This window comes from Vipera ursinii (genome assembly GCF_947247035.1).
Source record: "Vipera ursinii genome assembly, chromosome: 5".
Taxonomy (NCBI): Eukaryota; Metazoa; Chordata; class Lepidosauria; order Squamata; family Viperidae; genus Vipera; species Vipera ursinii.
Genome location: NC_139518.1, coordinates 67,118,840 through 67,142,138, shown reverse-complemented (window position 1 = coordinate 67,142,138; position 23,299 = coordinate 67,118,840). Strand labels below are relative to the sequence as shown.

Sequence of the window (23,299 nt, the reverse complement as noted above, 5' to 3'; positions counted from 1 at the left end):
GCTTATAGTTCTGGGGGATTTCAATCTGCCTTCCGCGGGTGAGGCGTCTGAGTTGGCTCGGGAGTTCATGGCTTCCATGACAGCCATGGACCTGACTTAAGTAATTCAAGACCTGACACATAATGGAGGGCACACACTCGACCTGGTTTTTATCTCTGGACAGTGGATTAATGATCTGGGTAGGGGGGATTTAACCATCCAACCCTTGTCATGGTCCAATCATTTTCTTCTCCGGCTAGACTTCCAATACGCCACCCCCTGCCGCTGGGAGGCGGAACCGACCAGGTGGTTCCGCCCCAGGTGCCTGATGGACCCCGAGAGGTTCCAGACAGAGCTTGGGACATTTCCTGCTTCCCTTGCCCACGACTCTGCTAAGGCCCTAGTGGTAGCCTGGGAGAGGGCTGCTGCTGGGGCCTTGGATCGAGTTGTGCCTTTGCGGCCTCTGACCCAGCGCTGATCCCAGGTGGCCCCCTGGTTTACCGAGGAGCTCCGGGAGATGAAGTGCCGGAAGACGCCTAGAGAGCTGTTGGAGGTCCAGCAGATCCTAATCTGATTGAACACGGCTAAGAACTTGTCTTAAGTCTTACCTAGTGGCGATGGAAGCGGCGAAGTGTGTTTACTTTTCCGCTCTCATTGTGTCCGCAGATAACCGCCCAGCTGCCCTGTTTAGAGTGACCCGCTCACTGTTAAATCAGCAACCGAGGGATGACCCTTTGTAGGGTAGGGCTGAGGAATTTGTACAGTATCTACAGGACAAAATCGCTCAGATCCGGACTGGTTTGGACTCCGACTGGGTAGAATCTGGCGGAGTGAAGAGGACAGGTCTTGGTTATACTATTTGGGGTGAGTTTGACTGTTTCTTTGGATGATGTGGACAGAATTATGCATAGACAGAGCGCTACAACTTGTCTATTGGACCCATGTCCCTCCTGGCTGGTTTTGGCCACTGGGGAGGTGACAGGGGGCTGGCTCCAGGCAGTTGTCAACACTTCACTGATGGAGGGTGTCTTCTTCTCCACCTTAAAAGAGGCAGTGGTGAGGCCCCTTCTCAAGAAGCCTGCTCTGGACCCGGCCTCCTTGAATAACTATTGTCCTGTCTCCAACCTTCGCTTTGTAGCGAAGGTTGTTGAGTGTGTTGTGGTGCATCAGCTTCCGCAATTCCTGGATGAAGCGGACTATCTGGACCTGTACCAGTCCAGTTTCAGAACGGAAACGGCATTGGTCACACTGGTAGATGACCTCTGGCGGGCCCGGGACAGGGGTTGTTCCTCTGTCCTGGTCCTACTTGACCTCTCAGCGGCTTTTGATACCATCGACCATGGTATCCTGCTGCGGCAGCTTGAGGGGTTGGGAGTGGGAGGCACTGTTTTACAGTGGTTCTCCTCCTATCTCTCGGGCCGCTCACAGTTTGTATTGGCAGGGGGGCAGAGATCTACCCTGAGGCCCCTCACTTGTGGGGTGCCTCAGGGGTCGGTTCTCCCCCCCCTCCTGTTTAACATTTATATGAAGCCGCTGGGTGAGATCATCTGTGGCTTTGGGGTGAGGTATCACCAATATGCAGATGATACCCAGTTGTTCATCTCCACCCCAAACCAACCCAGTGATGCCCTTGATGTGATGTCCCGGTGCCTGGAGGTGGTGCAGGTCTGGATGGGAAGGAACAGGCTCAGGCTGAACCCCTCCAAGACCGAGTGGCTGTGGATACCGGCATCTCGTATTGTTCAACATGTTCCACCTCTTTTGATGGGGGGAGGTATTGCCCTCCTCTGAAAGGGCTCGCAACTTGGGTGTCCTCCTGGATTCACGGCTTAATTTGGAGGATCATATAACTGCTGTGACTAGGGGGGCCTTCGTATAGGTTCGCCTGGTGCGCCAGTTGCGCCCCTTTTTGGACCGAGATGCCCTATGCACGGTCACCCACACCCTTGTCACTTCTCGCCTGGATTACTGCAACACTGTCTACATGGGGCTGCTCTTGAAGTGCACCCGGAGGCTTCAGCTGGTGCAAAATGCGGCTGCGCGAGTGCTTATGGGAGTTTCTCGATACTCCCATGTTATACCACTCCTGCGTGAGCTGCACTGGCTTCCAGTTGTCCTCCGGGTGCGATTCAAGGTGATGGTAATCACTTTTAAAGCCCTACATGGCTTAGGCCTGGGGTACTTGCAAGACCACCTGCTGCCATTATCAACCTCCCATCGCCTGGTTCACTCCCACAGAGTTGGCCTCCTCAGGGTGCCGTCAGCTAAGCAATGCCGGCTGGCGACCCCCAGGGGGAGAGCCTTCTCTGTGGGCGCACCGACCCTCTGGAATGAACTGCCCCCAGAGCTGAGGATGGCCCCTGACCTTCGGTCCTTCCGCCGTGACCTGAAGACATGGATGTTCCAACTATCGGGCCTGGACTGACTGTAGTTTTAAATTTGGTTTTATTGGGTCTATTGTTATGTATTTACTTCATTGTTTAATTCTTTTTAAAATTTTGTATTTTATGTTTTTAACTTTATCTTGTTATGAGCCGCCCTGAGTCCTTAGGGAGAAGGGCGGCATATAAATTTAATAAATTCAATTCAATTCAATTCAACAACTGTGTTGTTAATTTAACTACTGCTGTGATTCACTTAATAAATGTGGCAAGAAAAGTCGTAAAATGGGGCAAAACTTAACAAATTTCTCACTAAGCAAGATAAATGTTGGGCCTAATTGTGATCGTAAGCAAGGACTACCTGTAATGCGTACTTTAAAAAAAAAGGATGGCTGTTCTAAACTCATACCTGTCATCTCATTGCTTGAAACATGAGACCCAGCTTCTCTACTCAAGAGAGCTGATTACTCTACAGGCCTTACATTTTTTTCCCAACGAAAGCAGTAAGTGTTGAATCAATGTATAAATGACTCATATTTTTTTCATTATTGTCCATTTAATCAGCATTTCATTTAAACAAAACTCTGGTCATATTGTAAGTTGTAGACTTTTAAAGGATTTATATCTATTTTACTGCATGTTGATATTTAAGAGAGATGTAATTTATGCTACTGATATATGAACAACTATGATACCAAAAATGCAACATTATTTTTTTGAAGTGCATTTGGGCTCATGTTATGTGGTTAGATGAATTGTTTAAGGTGAATTGTGCAATAATAATCTCCATGTAAAAATAGAACAAGGATACAAGCAGGTCAAATTACACATTTTGTCCATTATTAAACATTTCTAAAAACCAGAATGCTTGCATTTTTGCCCACCCACATTACTAATTCTAAAATAACTGTACTGAATCATTCTTTTCCTCATTTCCGGTTACCATTTTGGTAGGTTTTTTTTAATTGAGATATTAATATGTGACCTATATACCTATTGCATATGCTATTTATATACATATTAGTAAAAAGTAACAATGGTCCATCCTTCACCTTGTTGATAGCCAGCAAAAGGACTCATGCCACCCATAAGCGGATGGATGGTAGTTAGCAAATCAATTTAAGGAACTACTAGACAGTCTTAGCACAGGATAACAGGACAAGGCTTGAGTTTAGGTGAGATTCCCGCTTAGTTTATAGAGGTTAACTCTTAGCTCCAGAGACTTCTGGTGTGTATATAATTGTTTCTGTCTTCGCTGCTATAAGCTAGCCTGCCTTCCGTAGCAAGGGTCCCCAACCCGGCCCGTGGCCCATTACCAGGCCGCATGAGCAGTGGATGAGTGCACATGTGCATACAGCCCCACTTGCGCTCACAGCCTCATTGGCACGAGCAGGAGTTGCATGTCTGCTACTCACACAAATAAAGCTATGCACATGCAAAACTATCCCCTCTTCCCCCCCCCCCCCCCGCATGTGCAGAGCCACCAACCCAGAAAGGTCGTGGACTGCTGTTCTATAAGATAAGATCCTGAATTCTGGTGCTAGTACTCTTTAGGATTCTTATTTTTTAGCTGACAGTCTGTGTATTCTTACTCTATGTCAAGTGTGGCATTAGAAATTTTCCTTCTGGCAAAATTTATACTGTTAAATATCGTAAGAATACAATGTATTTCTAGCATAGAAGGAAGAGGAGATGGTTTAAATGGGGGTGGGGGGTTATGAGTCAAAGGAGACAGAATAGGAGATAGAATATAAACTGCTCAAAGAGAAAGGAGAATGTCACATTGTGGCGATTCCTTCATCTGTTCCCCTCCTGACTGATTTGTTACTAGTCATTGCAAATTGAAAATACTTCCTATTTCAAGTAATATTTGATCAACTACAATCTAATCCTGAATGAGTTTGCCAAAGAACTGCTTACATGAAACAGGCGTGCACCTCTACCTTAATTTTGACTCCAGGTTTCAAAACATTCCAGCTGTGTTAGAGGCAACCCTGGAGAAGCACAGCTGCAATAGCGTTTCATTTGTCCACTTATCTGCTTTGTGATTATTATTTTTTTTACTGCTAAAGGCATGTAGGTTAGATAAGAAATCCTACTAGTATACCTGCTGCCTTACTACCCAACCCACTAAATGGTTTGGGATTTCCTCCATGGCTAATAGACCCACAAGATATCAGTATGTATGCTGAAGTGGCTATCTCATGGCCTTTGTAGCAACTTTGGGTTTGTCTCAGTTAATAACTGTCCTATCCATGTAGAAGCCATACGTCTGATCTGACATCCACTATTGGCTTGTAGGATAATGGGAGACAGGAGACCAATTATAGTCAAACTAGTCTACCTTGGAGATAATGGTTTTGGGGATATTATTGGCAATATATCAGATGATTCAATCAAGGCTTGTGCAGATCTTTGGAATTTGGAGATAACAGCAAATGAGTCTATGCTTCAATGTAAGTGTCCTCTGCCAAGACACTGAGATGTCTACATGTTTTGGAGAATTTTTAACTAGATGTAATGCTGAAAGGCTTAAACCTGAGTTTGACTGCAATAATATTTCGTTTAATATTTTCATTAATATTGTAGCAAATAAAACAGTTATTTTTCTGCCAGCAGAAATCATCTTGCAGAACTCCAGAACTCATAACTCTGGAATTAAAGTGTTACAAATTCATAAGCATTTTGCAACATAAAATTATGATAAAACATTTTATGACAAAATAACAAACTATCGTAAAACATTTCCTATGGTTAATTCCTGATGTCTGATTGTGCCATATCATTCAACATGGGCTATTTTCAAGGCAGATACTTCTGAGTATCTCCCAGAATTTTTAAAGAACTTTTTCAGTCTGTGCATTAGAAGCTCTGCCATTGTTGAAGGCATTGAGTAATCTGGCAAGAAATAGCTCTCAAACGATGACCCCAACGAGTCACAGGTTGTCCCATTGAGTTTTAAAACTTACTTTCAGCCTGTGTGGCTCTGGATGTTGTGTACTGTGGAAGCTGCAATGTTGTAGATGGGGATTAATAAGATGATTCAGCTAAAACAATCGTGATCTTGGTAAAAGGTAAAGGTGATCAATATTTGACTGATTTAAATGTCTCTGGATTGGACTGTATTCCCTGTAAAAGATCTCTATTTAGAGTTATTCCTTGATTCAGTTTTGTTACCTGATACACACAGATAGCTATAGTATCGGAAACATTTTTCTAGCTTCAGTAGGTACACAGTCTCTGACTATTTCTGAGTTTGCCCTGTTCTTGCTGCCTCTAAAATTTCTTTTTATATGGGAATGCCCATGAAGACCTTGACGACCCTATGCAAGCTATAGCAACTTCAAAAATATGATAGTTACAGTCAAGTCTGCTTTCTAAAAACCCAGAAAATATAACATCATTTTAATGACTGATGTTGTGGTTCACAATTCATTTCCAGGTGAAATTCTAGATCAGACATGTCAAACACAAGGCCCGGGGGCTGGATCCGGCCCATGAAGTGGTTTCATGTGGCCCGCGAAGCCATCCTGGAAACAGTGAGGGAACGGCCCCCACTGCCTTGGCCCTGGCCCAGAGACCCTCCTTCTGCCAGAGACCCTCAGATCTGTCCCACTCCTGCCCAGGCCCCCATAGGCACCCTTGATGCGAACGATGTAGAGCTGGCCACGCCCACCCAGTAGGCCATATGCACTCTAGCCACGCCCACCCAGTAGGCCACACCTGCCCAGGCCACACCCACCCGGCCCCCTGAGGGCAACTGCAATGCTGATGCGGCCCTCAATGAAATTGAGTTTGACACCCCTGTACTAGATACTAGCTATGACCTTTAAAGCTGTAATACCGCTGTTCCCAAAGTACACGATGGGGCTCTCATCCTTTTAACTGGTATGTTAAACATATATATTGCATTTTAACTGTGGTGTTAAATGTTACATTTTTGATTTTACTATTTCTTAGTTGGCTTGAGTACTTTTAAGTAGAAAAACAGGACAGAAGTCTTTTTAGTATACATTTATCAAATACAGAATACTGCTTGTCACCAAAATTCCTATATCAAACCTTGGACATTTATGAACTGATATTTGATATTTTATTTTAATGTGTATAAATGAATTTGCTTCTAGGATATTTGTAAGAAAATATAGAATGTGCCAAGGAATTGTAAAAATAAATGATGTAGATGATGGGCAGGCAGATAGGATTTGCCCCTGTAGTGTTGTCTTAACATGGTACTTGAAAGCTGACCAACAGTGTATTTTATACTAAGTATACTTCAAACCCTATCCAAAAGTACTAACTAAAAAAATCATTAGATATAGTACTAAAGATACCACTGTTTATATTACTTTTATTATTAAATATCTTCAAATCATTTCTAAATTAGACCAAAAGTAGGTTATAATTAGGAAACATGGTTTACGAAATATATTTTTAAACTGTATCGTTAAGTACTCTGTCAGAATCCATTTATATCACATTTCATAATTGTATAGGTAGAACAATGTGCTTATTCTGGGGATTCTGCCATCTCTCCGAGGGGGGGGGAGAGGATAGACTTTAGGCGATCTTCAAACAACAGGGAACGTTTGAACTGGGGGAGGGAGGGGGACAGACAGATCTGGATTGCATCTTTATTTACAACTGAAAAGGAAAGCAATAACCATAAAACCAAGGAGAGTTCCCTTTCCCATGGAAGGGCCTGACACCTAAGCAAATGATGAGAACCTGACCAAATGGATGAGGGGAGGGGCTGAAATGGGAATGCTTTATATAGGATTGAAATGTAACTTTGTTAGATTCCGTCTTGTATTGCCACAATCGATTCCATCCTAGTAAACATTTTCCTTTTGGACTAAACTTGCATCCAAGAGTTCTTATTTCCTAAGATGTGGATTGAGGTGGGTCCTGACATACTCAAGGAATTGCAGGCTATGCAAACTACCTATAGACAAAACCCAGTGAGCCGCTACTATTTAGATCAGTCAAGGAAAATAGGTAGTTCCCAAATGGCAAACTAATCACCAGGTAGTCCTGGCTTAACAATCATTTAGTGACCATTTGAAGTTACGGTGCTTAACAAATGGCACTGACACCCTACCATTACAGGGCAGTTGCAGGGCCCTCATGATCACATGCTCAAAATTTGGGTGCTTGGCAGCCTGCTTGCACTTACAACCGCTTCAACTGGCTACACCTACCCACCCACCCCTTTTGGTGCCCTGCTTACTGGCTCTCTTCAGCGGCAGTGGTGCTCAACAAGAGGCCCAGGATCTTCAGCAGTGTCAGCCGCTTGCCATGGCTCCCAGACCTCAACGTCTGCCTCAGTGCCACCACACACTATCACCTGTGTGGTGATACAGTGTAAAGCTCCAGCTGCCCTGCAACATCACAGGCCCTGCTATGCCCAGCTGACCTTGACTGTCTTCATCGCACTGATAAGGTGCCCCCCGCCTGGCCCTAAGTGAGCCAACTGCTGGCCATGTTAGCTGTTCTTCTCAAGGCTGTTCACATTGTTCTCCAAATATTATTATTATTATTATTATTATTATTATTATTATTATTATTATTATTATTATTATTATTATTATTATTATTATTAAATTTTATTTGTATACCGCCCTTCTCCTGAAGGACATCCCTTCGTTTTCGCGACATTTCCTAAGATTTCTGAGGCCTTCTAAAATTTTGCAAGAAGGCTACGCCCACCATTTCCAAACTGTACACCGTTCTCAAAATGCTTTGGAAAGCCTAAGAAATGCCTGTAAATAGTAGGATTTGGAAGCTTCAGAAGACTAACAACTGGCAGAATTTGGTTAATAGCAACAATGGGCACTACTACTAAGACTGTGGTTGCTAAGCGATGTGATGATGTATTGCCATGCTTTATGACTGCATCACTTACCAATGGAAATTCTAGTTCCAATTATCATTTTTAATTGTGGACTATCTGTATGCTCTTCAAATACAGTTCTTTTCAATTTGTGGAGTCCTCGGTGCTCTCTGGGCTTGGTTGTTTTCTTGCAGACCTTTCACTACCAAACTAGGTAACGCGCAATCTTCTTGTTGAGTTTACTGAGTTTGCTTATATTTAAGATTTATTCTATGAATAATCTGAGATGCTGAACTTGCAGCGGAGAAATGGTAAACTGGAGAAGGCTTGGCTAAAAGCAGAGCTGATTTGTGGCAGAATGAAAGAGTAGAATGGCGCTTCGTAATTCCTTTCCAGACAAGGAGAAGGCTTGTGATCACCCACAAGTGCTCCAGGCAGTTGGTCCTCGTGAAGAGACCACCAAACAGTAGTCCTCGGCAGGTTTAGAAATCTTAAGAGATTAGGGAAAAACCATCTCCCTGAAATCGTGGTTGGCACCTTTAAAAAGGACACTGGGTTCAACCCATTTCCTTCACTAATTACTTTTGGAGATTACTTAAATGATTTCAGCTACCGTGTTCCCCTGGAAATAAGACCTAGTCTTTTTTTGGGGGGAGGGCTCCAAAAGAGGCACTGGGTCTTATTTTCGGGGGGGGGTGTCTTTTCTAGTCACCTCATGGTGGCGGAACAGACAGTCCTGCCCAGCCAGCCCACTTCTTCTGTGGCCAAAGAAGCAGCTTCACTCTGCGACTGAGAATAGAGCTGCTCTTTTGGCCACAAAAGAAGTGGGCCGGCCAGGCAAGTGTCGATCCATGGGAGGCCTGGCTGCAATGGTAAGCTCAATCCTTCCCACTCTAGCTTGATTTTTAGGTGTGCGCCTCGGCCCAAAACTGGGGCTTAGGCTCACCCTAAAAATCAAGCTAGGGCTTATTTTCAGGGTAGGTCTCACTTTCAGGGGAACACAGTATTAACAACCTTTGGATTGACAAGTAAGTCTGAAAAAAACTAGGTGAGCCTTTGTCAATCTTTGGCCAAAAAAAAAAGTTGTAAATACAAGTGTAAGGACTTATAAATTTCTTTTTCTGGAATAAACAGCCAAAGGGTGATTTACAACATTGTGTTTGGAAAGTTTATAAATGGATCAAAGGTCTAAATGGATATGAAATAAGGTTTGGAAATTAATTGTAAAAATTCTTTTGTGTGAGAAAACACTGCTGTGTTGAATTCTAAAAAAAACCCTAAAGGGACTTGGAAGGTTCACAGAGGAAACCAAAAAGAACCAAATATTTCAATTAAAGATTTAATTTAATTTCAATTAAAAACTAACATACTTTACCTTTTAGCTTGTATTGGTTTTTATCCTTTTAACTGTAATATTTAATAACCTTAAATAATCTGAAATGCCAAATTGATACCTTACCATTTCATAGGATACTTTTATTAACTTTGTAAGCAAGAGATGAAGATGAAAACAGTGAATTTATGATTTATGCCCAGTTTAGACTTTGATGGATAGTATTGCTGGTCTGGAATTCTCTGGGATGGTACCAGTAAAAGGCGGAAAGGAGACTGAAGCTTCCCCTAGTTTCCCTGAAAATTACTTGATTTTATATCAATTTTTAAAATATTTTTTTATATTTTATATGCCTGAGCCTGAGGGGGTTGGACTAGATGACCTCCAAGGTCCCTTCCAACTTTACTATTATGAATCTGTATGTCCACTATGGGGAGACCTGGTAAGACAGTGGTGCTGATAATAGTGTGGCTTTTGTTAGATGGATGAAGAAGGCTTGGGCACTAACTGGTAGTTGAAGGGCCCAAAGAAAACTGACCTATTAGGATGGCGGGGAGCCCTTTCATCTGGATGAGGGATACTATAGGTTGGAGAGGGCTAGCAACAGAAGCGTAGAGGCAGGTAATAACATTACAGTGGTGTTGGGAACAGGGCAGTAATCAAGGGATGGGCTGCTCTTGGAGTCACACCCTAAGGATTTCTGTAGAAATTTGAAGAGAATTGAAGATAGCATACATCTTCTCTTAATGCATCATTCTCAATGAAAACAATTCAACACTGTTGAATGTCTGTTATCTATTTCATTGCCATCTGTGTAAATCCCTTAAGTCAGGCATGTCAAACTCGCAATGTCACATGACGTTGCGCAACATATCGGATCCTTTTCATCATTGCTGGCTATGGGGTGGGTGTGGCTTCTGGCTGACAAGTCCGGCCCGTGGGCCGGCAGTTTGACACCCCTGCCTTAAGTGAAGTTTTTAAAATGCATTTGTGTGTGGACTTCCTCAATTTTGGGCCCTCTATCACAGGATTCCCAACCCCCCTGGGACTGTGGCCTGCTCGGAACCGGGCTGTACAGGCAGTAGGCAAGCACGTGAGTACACACGAAGCTTTCCTTGTGAGAGTGGTGGCTTCTTGCACATGGAGCTTCCCTCCCACGAGCAGCAGCCACCTTGCGCTCCTGCACAAGGCTCCCCCCATGCAAGCGGTGGGCATGTGTGCCTACCACTCACATCAATGGAGCTACACGTGCTCATGAGTGCCCACCTACCACTCACAAGGAACTATCCCCTCTTCCCCCACCACCGGGCCACCAAGCCAGAAAGGCTGGGGACCAGTGCTCTACCAGAGGCCTGGGATTAGCTGTTCCTAGCACTGCACTCTTCTGAACAGTGCTCTGATGTTGTTTCCGGGATCCGTTGGAGCCGCTCTTCCAGCTTAGGAGCCACAGATCCAAGTGCTCCTATCATCACTGGGACCACTTTGGTCTTAATTTTTCACATCTTTTCCACTTCCTCCTTCAGGCTCTGCTACTCCTCCAATTTCTCTTACCCCTTCTTCCTGATGTTGCCATCATTTGGCACTGCTACATCTAGCACCCACACTATATTTTGGTCGTCAACTGCTACAATGCCTGGCTGTACCTACTTGTCTGCCTGTACCTGGAAGTTCCACAGGATCTTAGCTTTCTTATTCTCCACAACCTTCTATGGGACCTCCTATCTGACGCAGAAGGATCTAGCACATATTCTGTGCAGATGTTCCTATGAACAATGCCAGCTACTTGGTTGTATCTTTTAGTATATGTGGCTCCTGCCTGCATCTTACACCCTGCCACCATGCGTTGGACTGTCTCCGAGGCCTGCAGTCTGCATCTTGGCTCAGACTAATGTGGTAGAACTCTGCTTCTATGGATCTGGTACTTAGTACCTGTTCTTGTGCTGCTATGATCAGTGCCTCAGTGCTATCTTTTAGTCCAAATCTTCTTCCCTTTCTTCCCCTCTTCCGTTTAAATGGAACACCTACCACTATGCTGAATAGTAAATAGCTTAGGCCACAGGTCGGCAACCTGCGGCTCCGGAGCCGCATGCGGCTCCCAGCCGCCCGGTGCGCGCGCACCTCTTCCAACGGGCAGTGGTGCGCGCGCACCTCTCCAAATGGAGAGTGGCACCGCCCGTTTGGAGAGGTGCACGCGCACCTCCCCGAATGGGCGGAGGTGCGCGCGCACCTCCCCAAACCTTTGGAGAGGTGCGCGCGTACCTCCGCGCGAATGGGCAGCGGTGCCGCTCTTTGAGGAAGCTGCCGCGGCCCGTCTGTGAAGCTGCCGAAAGCGGCAGCTTAGCAGACGGGCCGCGGCAGCTTCCGCAAAGAGCGGCGCCCCTGCCCATTCCGAGAGGTGCGCGCGCACCTCTCCGAACGACCGAAGGTGCGCGCGTACCTCCGCGCGAATGGGCAGCGGTGCCGCTCTTTCAGGAAGCCCGCCGCGGCCCGTCTGTGAAGCTGCCGAAAGCGGCAGCTTAGCAGACGGGCCGCGGCAGCTTCCTCAAAGAGCGGCGCCGCTGCCCCTTCGCACGGAGGTACGCGCGCACCTTCGGTCGTTCGGAGAGGTGCGCGCGCACCTCTCGGAATGGGCAGGGGCGCCGCTCTTTGCGGAAGCTTCCGCGGCCCGTCTGCTAAGCTGCCGCTTTCGGCAGCTTCACAGACGGGCCGCGGCGGGCTTCCTGAAAGAGCGGCACCGCTGCCCATTCGCGCGGAGGTACGCGCGCACCTCCGGTCGTTCGGAGAGGTGCGCGCGCACCTCTCGGAATGGGCAGGGGCGCCGCTCTTTGAGGAAGCTGCCACGGCCCGTCTGCAAAGCTGCCGAAAGCGGCAGCTTTGCAGACGGGCCGTCGCCATCGGGCAACCGGGAACCGGTTCCATCTCATTTTTTAAAAAATGGCAGCCGTGTGCGTCCGCGCATGCGCAAAAAACCTTTTTGCGCATGCGCGTGCATGGACTCACGCACGCGGCTCCCTCTTTTTTTAATTTGTGATGGAACCGGTTCCCAGTGGCTCTTTTTCTTTTTTAGGTTGCCGACCCCTGGCTTAGGCCATCGGTACTAGCCTTATTTTTTATCATTTCTTGCAAATGTTTTAACATTGTGGCTGCTTAGCTTCGCAGAGGATATTTTATTACTGTTGATGGTTTTTACTGATGTTATGTACTGTTTTTATTGTTATTCTGTGAGTCTGAGAGATTCATACCCTAAATAATTAGCAATCTTTTATTTATCAGTATAAAATAATGTGCAGGCTGCCTAGTCATCAGTTTTCAATTGCTATGTCCTAAATTGCAGATGGATAAGCTGCTTGGGCTTGTGGGCACACTTGAAATATTGAGGAAATATTGAGAATACTGTCATATCAAGATTATTATAGGAGTGACATATTCACAAGGCGGTTAACACCTGCATGATGGTGGTAACTAAGTACAATATGTAAAATCACCAGAAAGCAGAGTTTAACTTACTCCCTGACATCTTTCCCTAAATTCATAGGATACTTTCAAACAGTTTTATCTATGTCTTTCCTGGCAAGTAAGCACACTTTGTTTTATTTTTTATCAGTCTGCTTGGGGGTTTATATAGGACCCAGGGGCATTCCTGAGATGGCACTTTAGAGCATTTTAATTTAATTATTAGAATTTTTAATTTCAGATAAAGTTAAGTGTGTGAGACAGCACAATAGGTACTTAAAAAAACACACCCAGCTATTGGTACTTACAGTGACATACAATAAAATCTATTTTGAATGTGTATGTTGAAATCAATTAATACATTAGATAAGTAGGCCCTAGATGAGCAAGGTATGTGGCAAAATAAAAATTCCCTCCCCAAAGCATTCAATTATTCTGCAGCTTGAGAAACAAAAGCAGCTTTTCCTAGATGCTTGTTTGTCCAGAGGAAAATATAATGCTTAGAATGAACAATGTCTTACTAGTAAGTCATTTCTGTTCAAAACATGGGCAGACAATCCATACAATCCATTCCCCAAAGCACCTAACCACCCCCATCCCGACATTGTACTAGAATGCACGCAGCAACCCTTCTCTACGAGTATGTGGAGGGAGCAAATGTAGCCTTCAGCATTAAAAATTTGCTGGATTGTAAACTAGATAATGGATTGACAAGAAGTTGGAAAACCTCTTTATAATGGAATAGAAGATGCATAATTTTTATAAACTATAAACTATAGAACTTGTGTTAGCAAAGGACTGAGATTTCTTGGTCTGAATATAGTGGGACAAAAAAGTATTTAGTCAGCCACCAATTGTGCAAGTTCTCCCACTTAAAAAGATGAGAGAGGCCTGTAATTTTCATCATAGGTATACCTCAACTATGAGAGACAAAATGGGGGGAAAGAATCCAGGAAATCACATTGTAGGATTTCTAATGAATTAATTCGTACATTCCTCGGTAAAATAAGTACCGTATATACTTGAGTATAAGCCGACTCGAGTATAAGCCGAGACCCCTAATTTTACCCAAAAAACTGGGAAAAGTTATTGACTCGAGTATAAGCCGAGTATAAGTATAAGCTTGGCCCCTTCTTAGCAACATATCTATATTCTGTGCCACGACGAGCCGTTGACTCTGGCAGAATCCCGGAGCTGGCTCAGCCGCGGTTTGCAGGGTCCGCTCATCAGGCTGCCAGGCTTCCTGGCAGCACATCCCGCAGGGAAGGTCTGCTAGGGAGGCGGCAGTCAAGCGTTGTTTCCCTCCTCGTGCGTGTGTGTGTGTGTGTGTGTGTGTGTGAGACCTGCGGGAACGGCTGGTAGAGGTGGCGGCAGTCCGGCGTTTCCCCCCCTCATGCATGCGTGCGTGTGTCAGACCCGCGGGAATGGCTGGTAAGGAAGCGGCGTTCCCCCCCCCTCCTGTGTGTCGGGCCCACGGGGCTTGACACACAGAGAAACACAAATGCCGGACTGCCGCCACCTTTACTAGCCATTCCTGCGGGTCTCTCTCTCACACACACACACACACACACACACACACACACACACACGGGGGAGAAACAACGCTGGACTGCCGCCACCTCTGCCAGCCCTGCAAGCCTCTGCCGCACAGGCTTGCAGGGCTGGCAGAGGTGGCGGCAGTCCAGCGTTTCTCCCCCTCGTGCGTGCGTGTGTGTGTGTGTCAGACCCACGGGAATGGCTGGTAGGGAAGCGGCATTCTGGCATTCCCCCCCTTCCTGTGTGTCGAGCCCACGGGGCTTGACACACAGAGAAACGCAAATGCCGGACTGCCGCCACCTTTACTAGCCATTCCTGCGGGTCTGACACACACACACACACACACACAAACACACGCACGAGGGGGAGAAACAACGCTGGACTGCCGCCACCTCTGCCAGCCCTGCAAGCCTCTGCCGCCCCGGCGTTGGTGGTCGAGCTCTTCGGAGCCGGCAGAGAATCTCCCGCAGGAGGAGGTCGTGGCTTTCTCTCTTGCTTCGGACTGCAAGGATTTAAACTCCAGGGACAAATCCCGATGGAAGTTTTTTTAAAAAAATACTCCTCCGGGTCGGACAGGGGACCCAGGCTGAGGTCTAGGGGTAGTGGGGGGGGGGCTCGCGGACATAGATGGGCTCAAGTGGAAGCCAAGCAGCCCTCCCGAATCTGGGCTTCTGGACGGAGCGGCCGGTGGTGCGTTTCAAAAAGCAGAAAAGTTGGATTTTGAACATTTCAGCAGCGCATCTGCACCCGCTGCTTTTAGAAAGTACGAGGACCGGCAACTCCACTTCTCGGCTGATGCAGCGGGAGGCCCAGCCTCTCTTCAAACTCAGCGCCCGTGGCGGGACTGGATCCGCCATCCGAAAGACTCTCGGGTGGCGCTTCCACGACGCAGTCGAAGCGCTTCGCTCCGCACACGGAAGGAAAAAGGTCGGCCCTCTGCCGCCTGTCCCTGTTCCGAACGAAGGGACAGTTCTTTTTTTTTTGTTCACTGGAGTATAAGCCGAAGTGGAGTTTTTCAGCCCAAAAAGTGGGCTGAAAAATTCGGCTTATACTCAAGTATATACAAACAAGCAAGATTTCTGGCTCTCACAGACCTGTAACTTCTTCTTCAAGAGGCTCCTCTGTCCTCCACTCGTTACCTGTATGAATGGCACCTGGTTGAACTTGTTATCAGTATAAAAGACACCAGTCCACAACCTCAAACAGTCACACTCCAAACTCCACCATGGCCAAGACCAAAGACCTTCGAAGGACACCAGAAACAAAATTGTAGACCTGCACCATGCTGGGAAGACTGAATTTGCAATAGGCAAGCAGCTTGGTGTGAAGAAATCAACTGTGGGAGCAATTATTAGAAAATGGAAGACATACAAGACCACTGATAATTCCCTCGTTCTGGGGCTCCATGCAAGATCTCACCCCGTGGGGTCAAAATGATCACAAGAACAGTGAGCAAAAATCCCAGAACCACACAGGGGGGACCTAGTGAATGACCTGCAGAGAGCTGGGACCAAAGTAACAAAGGCTACCATCAGTAACACACTACGCCACCAGGGACTCAAATCCTGCAGTGCCAGACGTGTCCCCCTGCTTAAGCCAGTACATGTCCGGGCCCATCTGAAGTTTGCCAGAGAGCATTTGGATGATCCAGAACAGGACTGGGAGAATGTCATATGGTCAGATGAAACCAAAGTAGAACTTTTTGGTAAAAACTCAACTCGTCGTGTTTGGAGGAGAAAGAATGCTGAGTTGCATCCAAAGAAGCATGTGTGTGGAAGCATGGGGGTGGAAATATCATGCTTTGGGGCTGTTTTTCTGCAAAGGAACCAGGACGACTGATCCGTGTAAAGGAAAGAATGAATGGGGCCATGTATCGTGAGATTTTGAGTGAAAATCTCCTCCCATCAGCAAGGGCATTAAAGATGAAACGTGGCTGGGTCTTTCAGCATGACAATGATCCCAAACACACTGCCTGGGCAACGAAGGAGTGGCTTCGTAAGAAGCAATTTCAAGGTCCTGGAGTGGCCTAGCCAGTCTCCAGATCTTAACCCCATAGAAAACCTTTGGAGGGAGTTGAAAGTCCGTGTTGTCCAGTGACAGCCCCAAAACATCACTGCTCTAGAGGAGATCTGCATGGAGGAATGGGCCAAAATACCAGCAACAGTGTGTGCAAACCTTGTGAAGACTTACAGAAAACGTTTGACCTCTGTCATTGCCAACAAAGGGTATATAACAAAGTATTGAGATGAACTTTTGTTATTGACCAAATATTTATTTTCCACCATAATTTGCAAATAAATTTGTTAGAAATCCTACAATGTGATTTCCTGGATTCTTTCCCCCCATTTTGTCTCTCATAGTTGAGGTATACCTATGATGAAAATTACAGGCCTCTCTCATCTTTTTAAGTGGGAGAACTTGCACAATTGGTGGCTGACTAAATACTTTTTTGTCCCACTGTATACTGCTAAAAAAAATAAAGGGATCACTTAAACAACACAATGTACTGTATTTAATAGTAGGATGTCTTATCTTGTGTTCCCTTTATTTTTTTAAGCAGTATATTTTATACTGGGACATTTTTATATAAAAGATGATATATAATTATTAGACCTGTTGTTTGCTTAGAATAAGTTGCATCTTTCCTTTCTATTGGTAGATATACAAAAGCAAGCTTTACATTTATAGAATGTAAAGTGACAGAGGAATGGGCACATAACTGAGCTGACTAAAATATCTTACTATGTTATCCTGTATATTTATCAAAATGATAGTTCCATACGTGACAGGAAGGTTTATGGATTATGTTAAAACAATATTTTCACAATACATAAGATACAAACATGAACATGTGGCCATTATTTACTAACATATGTACACTGGCACAGCCACCATTCTCATTCCACCTGCAGGTCACAATATAGCGTCATTAGTGTATATAGGGCAATGGTTCTTAAAACTCTGCAGCTCTGCAATTCCCTAAAATGGAAAGTGAGTTTTGACCATCTCAATAAATGAAAGCATTGATCATATTGGTATTGGGCAAAAATATTTTTAAAATTTTAGTCTATACACCATATGATTATCATACTCTGAAAAAACAACTGTTCCTTGCAGGCTTGCACAAACAAAATGACAGCCAAAGATCAAAGTGACTTTTTGACAATGCTCTTGCTTTGCTTGCCCTGGCAAAGGAGCACTGTCAAAACTTGTTCCTGTTCTTGTTGGGCAAACATGTAGCTGAATTGCAAAGGCAAAGCCCAAAGGGAGTTTTAACAGCGCTTGAACTTTACCTGCACAAGTCTGAACAGGTAATGAACATTCTGACTTCTAAGTTGCTTTTGACCTGTTGGAGTAACAGTCTGAGAATCCCTGGTATAGGATACAACAGGACTTCTCTGCACTAACAATTGTTGCATGCCTTCAAATAATAGAACAGCAAGAAGGCAATCTGTCTTAGTTTGGCAGAACCAAAATAATCCTGGAAGACATCCTGAAACCTGCCTTTGTGGTCACTGTCCTCTCTCTCCCACACTAGTAGAACATCTACATGGAGTTTGAATCAGATACACACAGATGCAAACTGACTTTATGGGAAAGACAAATTAAAAAAATTCAAAACTTAATACAGATGGAAGATTGCATTCTTGGAAAACTACATACACGTAAATAACTGAATCCAATTAAATGTACATAATACTTTCTATGACTAGAGCAAGACTTAGCAAGCTGGCAATTTGCAATATACCATGCATTTATGGCAGAGATAGCACTGTAGGCTATTTAGCAGAAATAATATTTCATGAAAAAGTTAATAAAGTTAATAAACTATTTTGTAAAGAATTGCTTTAAAACACTAGAAGTTTATATTTTCTAAGGGTAATATTCTATATTCTTATTGTAATTTCACTTTGAACTCATTTGAATTTACTGCAGACTGAACATGCATAATGTTTTTACATTTCTATGGCCCAATATTAACTTCAGTTTAACATTATTACTTAAGCTCCTTTAAGATGCACAGTATTTCAGTATGAGTAAGGAAGCTTAGGATGTGATCCACCAATCGGAAAGAAACATAATGAGAGTAATTTCATAAACATCCATATATAATTTAACCTTGAATAGTCACGATGTGATGTACTTGATCTTAAAAATCCTGGTTCTTAAACAGAATACTTGCATTGTAATGTCATTTTTCATATCTATGGTTCTCATGCTGAAAATAATATACTTCTTGCAGGATTTCTTATATTGGCTTAAGTAACAGAAAACAAGACGAAACTGTAACCGTTTATGAATATATCATGCATGGAACCAAACATACCTTCCTTATGAAGCCCCAATGAATCAACATTTCAATTTTTAACAAAAAATTCTGTACAGGTAATCCTTGACTTACAACCACAATTGAGCCCAAAATTTCTATTGTTAAGTGAGATAGTTGTTAAGTGAATTTTGCCGCATTTTATGAGCTTTCTTGCCACACTGCAGTTGGTAAGTTAGTAATCCAGTTGTTAAGTGAATCTGGCTTCCCCATTGACTTTGTCAAAAGGTTGCAAAAGATGATCACATGTCCTTGGGACACAGCAATGGTCATAAGTATTAACCAGTTGCCAAGCATCTGAATTTTAATCACATGACCATAGGGAGGTTACAAAAGTTGTAACTGTGGGAAAATGGTCATAAGTCATTTTTTTCAGTGCCACTGTAACTTTGAATGGTCACTAAATGAACTGTTGTAAGTCAAGGACTACCTGTACTGTATATTTTCAAATATGAACATTTTAGGATCAAAGCATCATTCGATTAAATGCACAACAGACCATTTTTGTTCAAATGGCATGTCTTACTGCAAGTTGCAGCTTGCCTCTTTTAACTGCACCTCTGTAAATTCTGAAAGCAGGTCTATTGCTCCACAGATGTGTAAGCAAAAGTCACCACACACGAACCTAAGTTTAATATAGTATATAGTAGCACCAATCGCTTTTAATATATTCCCTCAAAATTACATAATCACCACCAAAAGCAACGTGCAAGTTACATTTTGAAATACCATAAAGACAGTCTACATTACAACATATTATCATTTAATGCATAGTTGGTGCCCATAAATCAAAAATATATGTAAACTTTTGGGGGGAACAAAAAAGCTTCAAAATTCTGACCCAGTATCTTTCAGTAGGTTAGACCCCTGGTCCGTGGACCGGCACCAGTCCGCAACATGCCAGCAACCAGTCCGCACAAACAAGCAAAGCCCCATCTCCGGGATGCAGGCAGCATGCGAACCCACACCCCCTCTGGAACATGGAAAAACCTTTCGCCACAGCACTGCTCCTTGGTGCTCAAAAGGTTGGGGGCCTCTGGGCTAGACTGTTCCTTTAAATGCTAAGAACAAGTAGAGAACAAGTTCTGTGGCCCCAGTATTACAGAAAAGGCAACAGCACTTAACCTTCTTAATAGTACGGATTCCTACTACAATGATAAGACTAGGTGCTTATACATATAATTCCAACTTCTTACGCAACATAGCGGGAAATGAACAAATATGAGTGGGGCTATTTTTCCCCTCTATAAATAGAACTCCAAATACTACTCTCTACATAAGTATTAGCTATGCTCAATAGGAAAGCATGTAGACAGCTTGTTACTAGCATTACATGGCTGTCTGCCATTCAATTACAGAACTGTGTGAAGGCTATCAAACGTCATTGTGGTGTCTAAAAACAATACATGTATAAGAATGCAGTATTACTTTCTTTCCTATGAAGCTCTCAGTTCTTCTACACTTACCATCATGTTACAAACTGCAATATGCACACCCTAATGATTCATAGAAAAGGGCTTTTAAATTATGCATAAAGTGAGAAAAGAAGCATTGCTCAAATAAACTGTTTCTTGGATTACTTGTCACTTTTGCAAAACATGTGTTCAACAAAGTATGAAAACCCCTTATCTACAGACTTGTTTATAAAATACAAAAGAATTCAATTCTATTTGAAAAAATCAGATATAGTATTCTGAAAAGGACACTATTTTCATTGTTAGTATTTAAAGCTGTTTCAGTACTTCATCTAGACCACACCCTATATTATTCTCTCCCCTCTTTTCCTGGAATAGTTCTAAACTTCAGCAAAGCACAAGTAAATTAAAATTAACATCTTTTAGTTAGTATAAAGATACCTGTTTTCAAAAGTACATTTGAGTATATCAAAGATAACTTGAACAATCATAGTTCCAAGAAGTGATGCAAAGAAAGATAATCAGCAGTTGAGAACCTGAAGCAGTAATTTTGCCTGCTATTCTAAGTAAATTTGCCAGGTAATAAATCTCAATGAATTTAGTTAATTATGTCTCTCGCATATGTTAGAGGCTAAATTAATAATGCAGGTAAAGGTTATTGTTGCTACAAAATGATTCAGCTTAATCAACGTACTAAGAGTAAAAATTTTGCATTGCCAGAAAGAGTCTCATGTTTTAATCATTACATTAAAACCAAAGAGCTGCATTATCAATTAAAACCAGGAAATACTGACAGCTATTCTAATCACTCCTGCATTCTTCTTTCTTTCCAATACTAGTGTCATTTCTCCAGAACATAAAAAAGCTTTTTTGTAGAGAGATGGCAGCAACTCAAGTCAGACCCTGCATCCATCCCTACTCTTTTCCCATGGACCGGAGGTATGGGGAAAGAATTATACAAAAATAAGCAGGCACTCCTGTATTGACAGATTGATAAAAAGTTTGCAAAGGCTTCAAGTGGCCGAGGCTACTGGACAGCATCTCTCATAATCCCTCCCCGTTTAGGCTCTTCAGAAAAATGGGAGTTCCAAAAAGCCTGCAAATCTCTCTGGACATAGTTCTTATTGCAGCTAGGATTGTATAAATCAGGGGTCTTCAAACTCGGCCCTTTTACGACTTACGGACTTCAACTCCCAGAATTCCTCAGCCAGGCACGCTGGCTGAGGAATTCTGGGAGTTGATGTCCGCAAGTCGTAAAAGGGCCGAGTTTGAAGACCCCTGGTATAAATCATGCTGCATTCACCATGAAGGCACCCACTCAGAAAAGGCTACGACTTCCTACAGCTCCGCACCCAACACTGGCTGCCACCGCCAAGCAGCATAGTAATAATAAAGGAGAATATTTATAGTTCAAGGCTGACACGAGGGGATCCTTGATGCTCTCTTGAGCTTTTCTTGCAGACGTTTCGTTACCCCCAACTAGGTAACATCAGTGCTAGCGAAGCGGCACCGTCTCTTCGCTTGCTGAAGAAATAAGGCACATTCCCACCCACCCCATCATGTGGTCCTGGACTTAAACCATCTCCGAAGGTTGAAGTATCGCCTGGGAATGGGGAGGGGAAAAAAAACAAGCATTCTACTCGGAAAGAAACGGAGGCAAAAAAAACAACAAACCTATTTCAGCCACCTGCCGGAAAAGCCAAAGGGCCGCCCCGAAGATGCCACCTGCGGGGAGGTGGAGAAGAGCCTGGGACGGAGGGAGGAGAAGGGAGAGAGAAAAAACCAAAGGCCGGCCTGGGACGGCCTGGCAGGCGCCAGGGTTATTGGCGACGCCGCATTTACTTACCTTCCGCCACGTCCTCGTCGATCGCTCCCTTCACCTGGGAGAAGCACCACTGGAAATCGTTGCCGACGCCGACGCCGACGCCTCCGGCCACCCCTGCTGGAGATGGAAAGCGCCGTGAGCACGGACCGAGCCTGCCCGAGCCTCTCGGCCTCTCCGGCCGCCGAAGAGGCCCGCAAGCCGGCCAGGCCCAGGCCATCACCGCGGGGGTCGCCCAGACTCCGCTCGGACCCTCCCAAGGCCACCTGCGAGCCCCGGGCCTGCCTCCGCCCGCCCGAGGCAAGGACGGCCGCCAATGCCGCCGCCACCACGCGTGGTGCCCCTTACCTGCCATGTTGCGCGGCGTGTGCCTGGCGGAGACCGCCGGCTGCAAAAGCCGGCAAAACGGAAGAAGAATCAACCGGGACGGGTGGAAAAGCCGCTACAAGCGCCTCCGCCGCCGCTGCTGGAGGAGCTGCTGCTGCGGCTGCCGCCACAGCCAGCGCCGACGCCGCCGGAGGTTCGGGGGTTTCAAAATGGCGCCCATTGCCGGTCAGCCTGATCCGGTGACGTCATCCTCCTGCCAGCCTCCGCCGGCCGCCGGGAAAGGACCACACGGGCCGCGCGGGATGAAGCTCCGCAAGTTTCACGCCGGCCTGGCTGGCTGGCTGACGGGCGGGCGGGCGAAAGAGAGGTCAGGGCTTTGAGGCCGAGGCTGCCAGCGTCGCCGTGGCGCGGGTTGAGGCGGCTTCCCGCGGAGCCACAGAAGGGGGAGTTCGGGCGGGCGCCTGCCTTGCCGCGAGCCTGGAGGAAAGCCCGACTTCACGCGCCCGGCAAATCTCGCCCGCCAGGAGTCGACGGGACTTGGGGTGGGCGGGGCTAACCTTTGGCCCCGCCCCCTAGAGCTCGCACAATTTTTCGATTGCCGTCGGAAGCCTGGAGGCTTTTCTGCTGTTGCGGGTGGGCCGCGCTTTCCCCGCCCCCTCTTTCCTATTGCACGTTCAACCCGGGGCTTCGGCTTTTAAAACTGCGGGACTGCTGGAGGGAGCGAAATCCCTTCACCCGCAGCTGCAGGATGGCCTTTATTAGATAGTCGACTCCGAGTACCTCCGTGAGCCTCTCTCCTTGGTAACGCTTCTTGGCCATCGCTGCCTTCCTGGATGCTTCCTTCCCCAACTTCCCAGCCTAGCCTAGAGCAGCGTTTCCCAACCTTAGGAACT

The 23,299-nt window shown here is 45.3% G+C and overlaps 1 protein-coding gene across 4 annotated transcripts in view; it reads right to left on the bottom strand.

The window, feature by feature from the left end:
• The window catches only part of PPP2R2D (protein phosphatase 2 regulatory subunit Bdelta), a 47,532-nt gene extending 24,491 nt beyond the window's left edge, over positions 1-23,041 (bottom strand). Inside the window, exons 1-2 of one of the 4 annotated variants that reach the window (XM_083364765.1) lie at positions 22,428-23,041; positions 22,104-22,199 (exon numbers count right to left, since the gene is read on the bottom strand). In XM_083364765.1, the coding sequence (XP_083220891.1) occupies positions 22,104-22,199; positions 22,428-22,434 (103 nt within the window). In that variant the 5' untranslated portion in view covers positions 22,435-23,041. Of the gene's footprint in view, positions 1-8,265; positions 8,370-22,103; positions 22,200-22,427 lie in introns of those variants that run through there. The other 3 variants (XM_083364762.1, XM_083364763.1, XM_083364764.1) reach the window with 3 other exon arrangements.
• Between the last annotated feature and the right edge of the window lie 258 nt (positions 23,042-23,299).